Consider the following 14,538-nt stretch of genomic DNA (forward strand, 5'->3'; position numbering starts at 1 on the left):
CCTTCATTTCCAAATATTTTAAAACTTCCATCAAATTCTTGAGTAAACACAGGTTCAACTTTCCTCTCTCATTTTAGATCTTAGGTTCCTTAGCAGTAGACTAACTATTTGGATATTATTCTGAAATCTAATGTGTATGTTAATAGATCTTGTTTCATCTACTTTATCTTCTTTATAAAAATAGTTTAAAAATTTGATTAGAGAGAGAAAGAAAGAGAAAGAGAGAGAGAGAGAGAGAGAATACACCAGAGTCTTCTGCCACTGCAAAAGAACACACGTGCCACTTTGTGCATCTGGCTTTATGATATGGGTCCTAGGGAATTCAACCTGGGCTCTCAGGTTTTGAAAGCAAGCACTTTTAACCACTGAGCCATTTCTCCAGTCTTGCCTGCTTTACCTTTCTTTTGGTTAGGTGGGAGAATAGGACAAATAGGAAATTGAATGAAAATTACCATTTCTTATTGAACGAGGAAAGAATGGAAAAGATAGGGATTGTTCTGAACTTCCTATTTAAAGTCTAGGGCTATAGAGTGGCTTATAAACAAGAGCACATGTGGCTTTTGTTATTCTCTGGACATTGATGGAGTTTAAGAATTCTAAGCCCATCCTAGATTTCTTAAAGATAATTGAATTGACACATTCTAAGTGAAGGTAAAAATCTTATTTCTGACTGGAACTGGGCTCGTTGCAGAAGTATAACTCAGAAGAAAATGACAGCTTAAATTCTTAAAATAGTCCCATTCCTCTTGCTATGCCTTTCCTTCCATGATGGACTAGACCCCTAGAACTGTAAGCTAAAATAAACTTTTTTTTTTCCATAAAAAGTAGTTGTATTTGAATTTACTTCTATTGTTGTTAACACAAGAACTTATCACCCAGTCTTTCAATTATCTGCTCTTCTTCAGAAGTTAGGTGCATGCGTCTTAAACAAACAATTTGGATAATTCCAAAAACTGTTTTGAATATTACTAATAAATAGATGAAATTATATAAGGTCATAATTTTCACTTTCCAAAGCGGTAGAACTAAAAAATAATATTTTCTTCTTACTTTCAAGTTATCTAGAATAACTGAGGTATAGTGAAGCCACAATTAAAATTCTTCCCATAATATTTGATAAGAAGTCAAAAAACATGACCTAGCTAGTATTCTTATAGACATCAAGTTCTAGCACAGCACATAAATAACTCAGTAAAAATTGTGATAACTTCCTGTCTTTTTTGTATGTTTGCTTAAGGCCAATAATGACATGAAGTATATGTTAAAAGTTAATTTCAGCTTTTTCCTTATTTGAGTTTGCAGCATAATTACCCACATAAATATGAGGCAAGAACACTCATGATTTACCTCACACATAGGTTGAGTTGGTATTAAAATGGACTACCTATTTTGTATGTGTCCTTCCATTGATATCACTAATCATGTGACTAGATGTGCTCCTCCTCAAAAGACAGTAATATTTATTAAAACACTTCCTCCTAAAATATTTTAAAAATATTCTTTTATTTATTTGTTGGAGAGAGAGAAAGAGGGAGAAAGAGGAAATGGACATGCCAGGGCCTCTAGCTGCTGCAAACGAACTCCAGATGTATGTGTCACCTTGTCCATCTGGCTTATGTTGGTTCTGGGAAATTGAACCAGGGTCCTTTGACTTTGTAAGCAAATGCCTTAACCACTTAGCCATTTTCTCCAGCCCCTAAAACTTTTTTTTTTTATTACAAAGACTCAGCATCCTACAAGATTCTACAAGATGTCTAAATATTCTTGTAATAAAATGGCAGACTTATATTTTTGAAAGAGGACTCTTTATTTTCTTGTAACAAATTGCCTGAATTCCTTCTTAAAGCTCAGGTTCCTCAGTTACCTGATTAAAACTTCTCTAAAATCTGCATGAGCCATACAAGATCCAGCCCTGGAAGAGAGCAGCAATTATGAAGAATATGGCTGATCAGGACCTGGAAGCTGTCCTCTCTCTTGTTCATGTAGTCCATCTTCCTTCTACTATTCCAAATTTAGATGCTTTTACAATACTTTCACTTGCCTTTCCCCTTGAGTTCTCCACTATCAAAGGACAACTGGAAAAAGATATGAAAGGCAGGGAGTACCAATGATTTCCAAAGATGACAACAGCAAAGTAGAACATACTATGGAAATTATTAATAGTAGCATAAAAGAGGCCTGGAGAAATGTGTGTATCAGCAGTGGAAAATAGTGTTCAAAACAGTATTTCTTTTTTAAAAATTATTATTATTCTAATCATAGGTTCTATATAGTACAATAAAAATCTCATTAAGTCTAGACTACTTCGAGTCAGCCTGCTCATATTTAATTATATATCATTAAAATGATACCAATTGCATTTTTCATAAAATTATTTAATTATATATTTTGGTAGAAACACCTTAAATTTTAGTTTAATAATTTTGTACCTTCTTATCTATTGCCATTTGATTGGGAGTAATTATCATATTTTAATACAAATTAATAGCTGAAGAATTTAAATCTTCATGGAAGACTAATACTAGCATTTAATGAGGATGGAAAACATAAATTCATTGCCATATACCTGGTATGATTTGTGTGAAAATTTTTCTTTTTTCCATGTTATAATATTTATAAGTGGATGTTCAAAGAACTATTATGCACAGGTGGTAAGCTCGTTTCCTAATGCTGGTGGGTTAAAAAATATAAATGTATAAATAAAAGGGGATTAACAAATAGGTGGGGGAGGGGTTTCCTTCAAATGGATGGAACCCATTCTTTTGAAAGAAAACTCCCCTCTTACCTTGGTCCTGGAGCTGGTTAGTTCTCCTCTGTGCTCCTCCTAGGGGAGAAATACCCAAAGTTAAACAATAATAGAACATGGTCTTGTATTAAAGTCAAGTTCAGTTCTGGCCAACCCCTTCTTCAGGTCTCACATGATACTACCAACTGTCTGATATGCTGGGACTTCCACAGAATTGAACTGAAACCCATTTTAAGCATTAAGCCAAAGGGAATGAACATTAGCTGTGTAAGAAATAAATAGTGTATCTGTTGTTCAGCCTGTCTGCCTTCTCAGAACTCTAACAAACTGAAGTCTGCCTCAGAGCAGGGGGAATCAGAGGAGAGCATTGCTTTGGTAAATCTGATAAGCTGAAATGATAATAGAGGCTGCTTGGTGATACACACCAAGAGTTCCCTGGGGAGAAGAGGTTTTCTGTAGGATTCTTTGCCTTGATGGTCTCCTTGCCTTTGAAAGTAAAATGATAATGCTATGAGCAATGTCATGTATGGAACAGTACTTAAGATGTTCCAATATAAATAATAATTATTGTAAATATGAAAAATGTAAAGGGTCATTAGTTTCATATATTAGGAAAAAGTCTAAAACATTAATGTTATCTGATACTATGGACATGTTTATTTGAAACAGGGAATCACAGATGGTATTTTCCATGCAAATATCAACTAGGCTTAGCTTCCAATCAGGCATGTTCATGGCAGTATAGCCATTATTAGATAGATTATTTTTTCTTTTCTTTTTCTTAATGAGTCTGGGTTAAGTATGACTCCTGGTGTCTTTGGAGAGCAAGATAGCATAGTGAAAGAGGCATAGATTTGGGGGGTCAACAATAATGACTTAATGCTATCTCTGTAACACAACTACATGACATGAGTTTTCTATAGCATCATCCATCCTGATCAAGGTAATAGCTACAACTCCAATGAGTTGTAGGGTCATTTTTGACAATCTACTCATATACACGGGCTTGGTATGTGCAGGTTATTATTAAATATTTGTCTACTTTTCATGTATATGATCACTGTCATGGTATTTTCTTATTTGAATAACTATCTCCTTTTAGGCTACCGTCTAAGTGAACTTAAACTCAGTTCTTAGTTACCCTTTGGCATAATTTCAGAGTTGGTGGGTAACTGGTTCCCATATAAAACCAAATACCAGACAATTGATTGAACTCCGTGAGACATGAAGGAGAGTGGAGACCAAGAATGAGCCTGAACCCATACGAGATCATGTGCTATTGTTATTTAACTTTGGGTAACTTATTAAAATTCTTTATCAAGTAAAATGACATCAAGTGAGAAAATGGATGTGCTTTGGAACTTCAGGTTGTTTCAATATATTCCAGAGGCATCAAATGAGGGATGTTGTCATCCATGTGCTGATGGCTATTATGAAAATGTGCAGTGAAAAGACACTGTATGGCAGATTCTCTTATGCACTGAAATATCACTGCATCTGCTACGATTACCATTCACTTTGTATTAAATTCACCCTATGAGCTCCAATCAGCTTAATGTTTACTGATATCAATATGACATAATAAAATTCCTCTAGTTACAACAAAAATGGTTTCCCTGTTCTCTTTTTAGAGAACCTTAATTTTATATTTAATGGATATACTACTAAAATGACTATTTTAACAAATTAGCCTTTTACCTATTAAATACTATAATACTATAAGCCACATATATATATATATATATATGTTTGTGTGTGTTTCTTTTTCCTAAAAAATACAACCAAAAATTTGTAATATGTGCTTAAAATGGGAAAAAAAGAGTATATTTTATAAAACATCTATTTCTTTCATGAATATCACTTACACAAAAGTTTTGAAGGAATACCTTCATATTTATCTGGGAATCTTTGAATAAGGACAGCTACAGGTATATTACCTGAGTTGGTATAAAATTGTTCAGGGTTTGTAATATTCATGCTTCAGGGCATAAAATGATTGCTATTTATGATGAAGGGAAAAATTAAAAAGACCTTAAGTAGTACTGAAGTTGCTAGAGTTACTAGGATGTCCTTAGAAGTCACCTTCTTGAGTGTTTTATATTGAAACACCAAGATACCACATTGCATGTACCATTTATTTAATCAAATCCATATTAAAATGTAAGTTTCATCCTCAAAAAATATTTGGGCTGGAGTGATGACTTAGCCATTAAGGCACTTGCCTGTGAATCCTAAGGACTCAGGTTCGACTCCCCAGGACCCACATAAACCAGAAGCACAAGGTGACACACACATCTGGAGTTCATTTGCTGGAATTTGTTTGCAGTTACTGGAAGCCCTGAGATGTCTTTTCTTTCCTTTTTTCTTTCTTTCTTTCTTTCTTTCTTTCTTTCTTTCTTTCTTTCTTTCTTTCTTTCTTTCTTCATTCATTCTTTCTTTTCTTTCTTTCTCTCTCTGTCTCTATTAAATAAATAAAATATTTAAAGAAAAACTTAAACAGGTCCTCTATGCACACACCCCCTTTTTTGTTACTTTATTTTACCTTTTATGTAGCCCACTGAATTGCCAGATTTGCACCTGATCAAAAGTTTGAAATAAACATATAATTAAAAAATATGTTTATGTAGGTGTACAAAACCTTTATCTATTATAGGTCGCCTGCATTTTTTTAATAGAGTACTTTCTTCAATATCTTCCTCACAATATGTTACAATATGACAGACTGGAATGAAAAACATGTCTTAGTTAATTTAGACCCAGAAGAACTTCTATTATGGTTCTGAGATTTATTTTTTTTTTCTGTCTTATTAAGCATCTGCAATTCAGAAGAGGGCTAAAAGAATTCTGAGGGTTTTTTTTTTTGTTGTTGTTATTTTTTTAAGTTAGGGTCTCTGTCTAGCCCAGGCTGACCTAGAATTTACTCTGTAGACTTAGGGTAGCCTTGAACTCATGACAATGCTCCTATCTCAGCCTCCCAAGTACTGAGATTAAAGGCATGTGCCACCACTCCTGGCTTGAGTTTTATTTTATTTATCTATTTGTTTTGGTTTTTCTAGTTAGGGTCTCACTCTAGCCCAGGCTGACCTGGAATTGACTATGTAGTCTAAGGATGGCCTTGAACTTAGTGATCCTTCTACCTCTGCCTCCAGAGTGCTGGGATTTAAGGTATGTGCCACCACGCCTGGCTAGAGTTTTTGTAATTTTTTAATAGAGTCCAAGGTATGACTTAAAATCTTAGCTTTGAAATAAGAAGAAAAAGTAGGTATCAGCATCCCTCTTCTCTTTAAGAGATATGAGAATTTCCTCGAAGTTGTCATGACTGAACAAATCTGATCTTGGATATTAGAAGCCAACTAATTTTTTTCATTTTTTTGGCATTAGTTAAATTGTAAAATATTTATTCATACTTCTTTGAAATTTATCTCTGTTCAATTTTTTTTCATGCAACAAGAATTTATCTAGCTTTTCACAGAAGTTCTAAATGGGAAATTTGAATTCAAATCAGCAGCAAAGAAAAGTCATAGTAAGCTAGCTATAAGTTTTCAGAATAAATTGTATTTATACTGCAAAGTCCCCTTGTTTTTGTTTAAACATTTTCCCCTAAGAGACATGGAGAGAGTCAGGTCTTATTGTCTTACTCTATAATAAAAATGATATTGTAAAAGTTAAAAGGAGTAAGAAAAAAATATGTGCAGAAGTGACTCAAAAAGAGTAATACTGGCCAGGTGTGGTGGCACATGCTTTTAATCCCAGCACTCAGGAGGCAGAGGTAAGAGTATCGCAGTGAGTTCAAGGCCACCCTGAAACTACATAGTGAATCTCAGGTCAGCCTAGACAAAACAGAACAAAACAAAAACAACAATAAAAAGAGTAATACTGCACTGTTACTGTGCCTGTTTCATTTAGGAAGATGTTGGTCAGTGACTTTTTTAAAAAAAAATTTTTTTGTTGTTTATTTTTATTTATTTATTTGAGAGCGACAGACAGAGAGAGAAAGAGGGAGAGAGAGAGAGGGGAGTGGGTGCGCCAGGGCTTCTAGCCACTGCAAACAAATTCCAGACGCGTGGGCCCCCTTGTGCATCTGGCTAATGTGGGTCCTGGGGAATCGAGCCTTGAACCTGTGTTCTTAGGCTTGACAGGCAAGCGCTTAACTGCTAAGCCACGTCTCCAGCCCACCAGTGACTTTTAATATTCTATCATAAGCCAAACTTAAACATCTTTTAAAAGTGAATGAACTAAGAAGAAAATTAAATGTCATATTAACTGTTTCTTTGGCTTATATAATATGTCAATTATTATGCTATTTAATAGAAAGTAACTTTTTTCAGCCATCCCCTTATTCTTACAGTGGAATATAATCTGAGGAGTTTAGGGTACTGGCAGCATTCATATTTTTATGTTCTTTTATGCTTAAAAAATTCATTTGTATGCTAAAAGCTTTGGCACAGTAGACTGGCTGTCCTTATTGATAATGCTTTCATCATTATCATCATCATCATTATTATTATTATATTATTTTGTGCTGTTAAATCCAAATTGCTTAAAAGGACGGGAGGCTGAGGGCTGGGGAGCTATTGCTATTTCATTGGTTCCTAAGGGACTTTGGCTACTTGACGCTTCACTTCAGAGGAAGCTTCACAAGCTAATGATCTCTGAGCACTGAATATCAAGGAACCAGATGCCACAGCAGCACTGTTGATAGCCTCTGTGTAGAGAAACAACAGGAAGAGGAGTCCACACACTTGTTTATTTCCTTTAAAAGTGAGGAGCTGCTCTTTTCTTGTTTTATTGAAATTCCAATTAATTTTTATTTCAGTTAATTGCTAAACATTTGGAACTAAAAACATGGTGTTTTAACATTTTATGTAAACTTTATCTTTAGGTCAAGTTTTTAATTGAGTACACCAAAATTAAAAAGAAAGGGAGGCTAAATAAAATCTATTATAATATCATTGATTTCTCTTATATTCCAGGATTATAGACTTTGAAAGAGAAAGCTGAGGTGGATTTGGTGCTTTTGTGCCTTTAATTATTCTTTATTGCTGGGTAATGTGATATGAAGTGACTATATTAAAATAGGCAAAATATTTGAAATTGTGCTTATTCTATGTATATCTCTCAGTAGATTTAGATTTTTCAGAAGCTATTAAATGTTTCCAGTTCCATTTATAATAACCTATTTTCTTTTGTTTTTTGGCTTTTAGAGAGAGGCTCTTGCTCTAGCTCAGGCTGACCTGGAATTCACTATGTAGTCTCAGGGTAGCCTCAAACTCACAGCAATTCTTCTACTTTGCCTCCTAAGTGCTGGTATTAAAGGTGTGTGCCACCAAGCCTGACTCTATAGTAAACTATTTTCAATTATGAAAATGACTTCTGCTGTCATCATTTGCTACTATAATTATCCTATATAAAATATTCTTTTAATCAACATAATGCTTACTCTGAGAAGGCTCAGACCCAGGGCAAGGTGAAAGGTGGTTTTTCATTTAAGTGTTTTCACGTATGTGATATTGTATATTTGCAGCAAAGTTATTTCAGATATCTGTTCTGAAAACAGCAGCTATATGGTTTACTTTTTGGTGAGGAACATTTAAAATAAGTGTACTTATGCATGTTGTTTGAAATTAAGTTAAATTACCATACAATTCTAAGTCAGATTAATTACTGTTTTGTAGTTCATTCCACATGACTGCCAAATATTTTATCTTTTTTTTCTTAAATAGGTATCATAAGACTAGCCCATTTGTAGCCCACTATATATAGACAAAAAGAAGTTGACAGAATCCAAAGTTGTGGCTGAATGGCTTCCCATATGCTATGCCTAAACATTTTTATAGAAAACTATTATTTATTTATGATCTTCTAAGTAGATTTTATCATTAGCATAAAACCGCATTAAAGCATCACAGTACGACATTCAACACTGAAGAGTAGGTTACATTGTTACAATAAAGTAAATTTTATAGCATTTTATTGAAGGAATTTTAATGTTTTACTATCAAACCTTCCAAAGCCCTAAGTTACTTGTTTGTGTGTGTGTGTGTAAAATATTATCTGTGTAATTACTGCATGTGTAATGAACCTTTTCCACTCTTTCTCTTTATTTCTTTCCTATTCTAACTCTGTCCTCTTAGTGAAGAGTGTCCTGGGAACTCTATGACAGCATGAGGATAAGGCTTACTTCTCTCCACTACGGTAATCCAGATTTGGAAGAGCCGTGTAAGAGTTAAAATTCCTTTCACCAGCCTGACCTGCACTCTTCCAGGTGGTCTTTCATTTAGGAAAATAAGTCTAAAGACACACATATCTCCAACTGTAACCTTCAAGCATGCTGCCTATGGAAATTCTGAGATCCTATAGTGCAGAAAGTTAGCCCGACATACTTTCTTTAATAATTGAGTTATTGCTAACAATGCACTAAAAGCTTCTTTATATCAATGTTCAAAATTTACATTACACAAAGGAAGAAATAAAATTCTTTTCTTTTTTGAAATGTTGAATCTTGTTATGGAGAATGGGTAGTAAATGGAGGCAAATTCAATAGAAAATGAATTCAACTGGAGCACAATATCCATTAAAACTTAGTCTATGTTAGTGTGCAAGAAGGCACTGACCTCCATACAATAATCTCATGTATACACAAACTTATTCTCATTGATCTGAACTTTTCATGATGGTATCATGTTATATCTTAGTGTTCCTTCCTGTCACAGCAGTACAGGGGTCTTATAGCTGTACAGTCCAACTCACTCTGGCCAGGTGAGTTTGAGGCATTGAAAGCCTCTCTCCCTTGTGGAATGTTGTTGCTTCAGGGAATTTCTCCTGCAACTAAATGAGTAACTTATGCATACATTGATTCCTAACCAACCTATGAATATATCAGATTCAACATAAATGCAGATACAACAGGTCCAGCTGTACTGATATCTGCTGCTCTTTGTCCTTTTCTTTCTCTAGGAAATTTCCTTTCCATTATATTTCCCTCCCACTGGCTGGATTTTATTTTCTCATTAGACTATCTTAGTTGTGTCACTTTCTTGATCTTACCATTAGCAGAACCCTGAGCAGTAATATGTTCCCTCTATTTCCATTGCTTAGAGCATCAGTCCAGCGAACTCTTATCTGCACTTCCACTACAGAGAGGGAATCCATCACACACCTGCCTTTTGTTCTCATACCACTTCTTAATCTGAACACTTGGGGCACAATTACTTCAGGAGACCATTCTTTACTGCCAAATGATCTGTAAAGATTAGTTACATCATACGGAAGCTATACGTATACTTTTTATCTATCAACAGGAATGCTTAAGCATAATAGTAAGGCAGGGTAACTGTAGATGTTCATGGTATTTTTTGTGTGTCACGTGATGATGAGCATTATCCCATTTTATGTACCCAAAATTGGCGTGTGTAAATCAAGGCTACTGACTTGGAAGTTCAAGGTTTTCTATTCAATGTTAGTTGTGTTTTGCCACTGAACTGATTTGTATTGCAAGGGTTAAAGATACTATTTTTGTATATTTTTTTATATAAATAACATTATTCCTCATGAGGTATGTGCATGGGTTTAAAGATAAATAGTTTAGAATGTGTGAAAACTGTTACAGTTGAGATTAAGTTTTGGATCTCTTATCTAATCTGGTTCACTGATTATCATTTTTTTTTTTTTCTTTTGAGGAAGGGTTTCAATATAGCTCAGGCTGGCCTGGAATTTACTATGTAGTCTCAGGGTGGTTTTAAATTTATGGTGATCCTCCTACTTCTGCCTCCCGAGTGCTGGGATTAAAGGTGTGTGCCACCATGCCTGGATAAATTTATCTTTTTTTTGAAGTGGTAGAAACAAAATAATCACACTGCTTTTTTCCCCCCCTGGGGCACATGTGGCATTCATACCTTTACCATGTAACATTTCAGTATTTAAATACAAAATACTTGGTAGTCTCATTTAAATGTCAGCATCTCGAGTAAACTAAGGAGTCATTTAAGTAAATCGCCACAAAGGTGTTTTTTTCATGTGGAAAGATGTGTTTGATTTTTGTTGTTTAATCCTTACTTAGTGTGACAGACAATGCTCAAACACATTGGAATACCATGTATCATAGTTGTAATTTTTTTGAGAGAGAGGAAAAGAGAGAGAGAAGGAGAGAAGGAAAGAGAGAAAGAGAGAGAGAGAGAGAGAGAGAGAGAGAGAGAGAGAGAGAGAGAGAGAGAATGGGTGTACAGAGCCTCTAGCCACTGCAAAGAAACTCCAGAAGCATACACCTCCTACTGCATATAACTTTATGTGGGCATTGGGGAATTGAAACTGGGTCCTTAGGTTGTGCTTGCAAACACCTTAAGCACTAAGCAATCTCTCTAGTCTTGTATCATCTTTTAAAATGGCACTATAAATATAAACCCTATTTACAGGTATCTCTTTCTATAACACCTGATATAAAAATCTGTGTATTAATCAGGCCATTTCCAGAAGAGATATAAATTTTCATTTATATGTGGCCAATTAATGCTTAGTAATATTAAATACTCAGCTTTATATTTCTGTGGCTTTAAGTTTTTCTATGATTTACACTAAGTACTAGCAATCAACTTGTTTCTAATATAAAGAAATATATTTGGATCCTCAAAGACAATGTTCAGCTAACTTCTTATAAACCTTCTAGGTATGTCTGAACTTCTAATAAAGTGTGACTTACAAATTTTACATGAGAAAGTGGTTCCTTAAGACAATACATCTTCCACACACAAAATAAAATATTATTTCTAATTATATGCACCAGTAAGAATATAAAAGAAAGATAATTAGGCCTACAGAGAACTCTACCCAGTTTGACTGCTGGGAGGCTCTGGGTGGCCTGCTGGACTGGCCCCAGGATGGGCCAGGATCAGCTCTTGTTGCTATGGCTTCCTGCAGTTGACCATCTCCAAGTCCAATTGGGCTTCAGTCCTTTTCACAGTTTACCCACTGATGTCAGTTCTATTAGAGCGATTTTCTTTTGAAACATCATGTTTTTCTTTGCTGACAAAATAATTGTCTTATATTTTGACACAGTCTCACACATAAATATGTTCAGAAAAGACAAATTTACATGAAAATTATCCCCATTAAACAACAAAATTATAGGAGAGCACAGGGTTTTACTTTGGTTTCAAAGTCTTGAATCAAGATTCTGAATCCTTAGAAGGGCCGGCTGTAGATAAGATTCATTTCTTTGTTCCCTGTAAGTACTTTCAGATGCTAGGTACTGTATCTTAAAATTGAGTATTCTCATTTAATAGCTACTTAGTAGCCAGCAAAGCTCTACTTACCAAATCACAATTCACTCTAAACAACGTTTAATCTGTTTATTTATTGCATAGTAGAGTTAATGTTATAATAATTTGTGCACTAAGTCTAAAGGATGTAGTGAAACTGATGACATTTTGACAAAAAGTTTAACTTTATAATATGACAAATATAGAATAATAGAAGTCTAGACCATAAAATATTTGTATGTAAAGTGGATAGTGCTGAAAGTATTAGGAGTAGGGTAAAAATATAAATATACTGCGTCATTCTTCTAAACATTTCAGTATAATTGTCCTGAAGGGTATGTGTTTAAAATACCTTTAAAGATTTCTCAGGCAGAGGACACCTTTCATATATATATATATTGGATAGTTAATGGTACTACAAAAGTTGAGGAAGCTATAGAATTGAAATAAATATGAATAGTAGAAGACCTATCTATCTGGTAAGAAGTATGAGTGGTAGATCTATCTAGCTGGAGGTATTCTGTCAATTGAAAATTGGCAAATCTGGTGTGGAATTATGGCTTCGTGGTTGAGGTACTTGCCTGCAAAATCAAAGGAGCCTGGCTCAATTCCCTAGGGCCCATGTACGCCTGACGCATAAGGTGGCACATGCTTCTGGAGTTTGTTTGCAGTGGCTGGAGGCCATGGTGCACCCATTCTCTCTCTATCTGCCTCTTTCTCTCAAATAAATAGATAAAATAAACTTTAAAAAAATTAAAAATTGGAGAATCTTACTTTAAGACACAATAAACAATAATTTCTGAAAACTTAATGTTTTCAAAATTCAGATATATGCCCAGTGGACAATAATTCAAAGTAAAGTCTCCCTGACCAGCAAAGTGTTCTGTCTACCATTGTCTACCATAAAGACATGCTAAAATTGTCCCTGTTATGGCTTCTTTTCAGTAACAGGGATTAAGCCTAGGGCTTTGTGCATGCTAGACAAGTACTCTATCTCTGACCTACATCTTCAGCACCTGTTGTGTTATTTTTCAACTGATTGTATTTATTTTAAAGTCTGGGGCTGGAGAGATGGCTTAGCCATTAAGTGCTTGCCTGTGAAGCCTAACGACCCTGGTTCGAGGCTTGGTTCCCCAGGTCCCACGTTAGCCAGATGCACAAGGGGCGCATGCGTCTGGAGTTCGTTTGCAGAGGCTGGTAGCCCTGGTGCGCCCATTCTCTCTCTCTCCCTCTATCTGTCTTTCTCTCTGTGTCTGTCACTCTCAAATAAAACAAAAAAATTAAAGTCTGCATTAAAAATCCAAATCCTGATAGTCCATTTGTTTTGTATGCCATTCTTTTCCTCTTTGCTGCTACATTACTCTGATGTATTTTAGAAGAGGTTTGGAAATTTAAAACTTGCTGGATGGGAGGCATGTTGCTAGTCATGTATTGGCATTCCAAGCTTATACTTACATAGAAGGAAGAATTACTGTTTTATTTTTCTTTAAAAATTCATGTTGCTTTGTGAATCAGAATAACAGAATTTTTGAGAAAGCCACAGTTAATGACAAGGAAATATACATGCTATAGTATATCCAGAGCAGTTAATACAAAGACCTGATGTATAAAACTAATTCCATAAGGAAACAGACTTAAGTCTATGAGTTGACAGACTACAGAGACAATGAAGATGTGCCTTTTCAATTTGCTCTGGTGGCTGCAATTACCTTGAACTTGCTTCTACCAACTAAATTAAACTGCTTATTGGTTCATCTCTGTATTGGTTTGCCTCTTTTGAAAGAGAATAATCCTAGGGACATGATAAAGGATTGAAATGTAATGAGTCTCCTGCCTACATGGCTAGAGAAGGGAAAGTGGGGAGGTGGTGCGGGGGTGTAAGATGAATTTTGGCTCATGTGTCATCTATTGTGTATCCTGTGAATAATGGGGCTCAACATACAAACCCTACTATATGGCAAGTACAACTCCTATAAATAGGACATAGCAGAAGTGAGTTCCAACATAACAGTGTCATGAAGAATGATATCTAGAATGCTGGTTAGCCTCCACTGTCCTTCCAGTGCTCTCAAGACAGGACAAAATGACCTTGGTTTTGGCTTGCAGGTGCCAACTTGCTCAGGAAACTGTGGAATATAGGAGGAAAAAAGAACATAAACACACTCCCCATCCAGGAAGCTGAGTTTAACAATTGCCTCATTAATAAGATCCAGGCAAAGACAGGAAAAGAGGGGGAAGCCAATTGCTCATTATTATACAGTTCTGGACAGATGAAGCCCTTCAGCATCTCCCCAAACAATGCCTGTAGTGTCGATTTTACAAAGTGGTACATTTAAGAGGAACTCTCTTGCCATCAATGGGAGTCAGATGTACATGTATATTAGGGCCAAATTCAGTCCCTGAATCTTGACTTTATCAGAAGATACAAAACAGAGGATAAGGCAGCTATATACACATAGAATTAATTGAGAGCAAGAGATAGTATCATCAGTAGTGTGAACACTGATCTACATATCAACCACTGCTACTTTTACCTTT

The 14,538-nt window shown here is 35.2% G+C and overlaps 1 protein-coding gene across 5 annotated transcripts in view; it reads right to left on the minus strand.

Annotated features, from left to right (window-relative positions):
- Positions 1-14,538, minus strand: part of Gria4 (glutamate ionotropic receptor AMPA type subunit 4) — a 390,107-nt gene that overhangs the window by 26,965 nt on the left and 348,604 nt on the right. Inside the window, exon 15 of one of the 5 annotated variants that reach the window (XM_045145194.1) lies at positions 2,786-2,824. The exons of the other annotated variants lie outside the window; for them this stretch is intronic. Coding sequence (XP_045001129.1) covers positions 2,803-2,824 — 22 coding nt within the window. The 3' untranslated portion in view covers positions 2,786-2,802. The remainder of the gene's footprint in view (positions 1-2,785; positions 2,825-14,538) is intronic. 5 annotated transcript variants of the gene reach the window in all.

Source organism: Jaculus jaculus, chromosome 3 (assembly GCF_020740685.1).
Source record: "Jaculus jaculus isolate mJacJac1 chromosome 3, mJacJac1.mat.Y.cur, whole genome shotgun sequence".
Classification (NCBI taxonomy): domain Eukaryota; kingdom Metazoa; phylum Chordata; class Mammalia; order Rodentia; family Dipodidae; genus Jaculus; species Jaculus jaculus.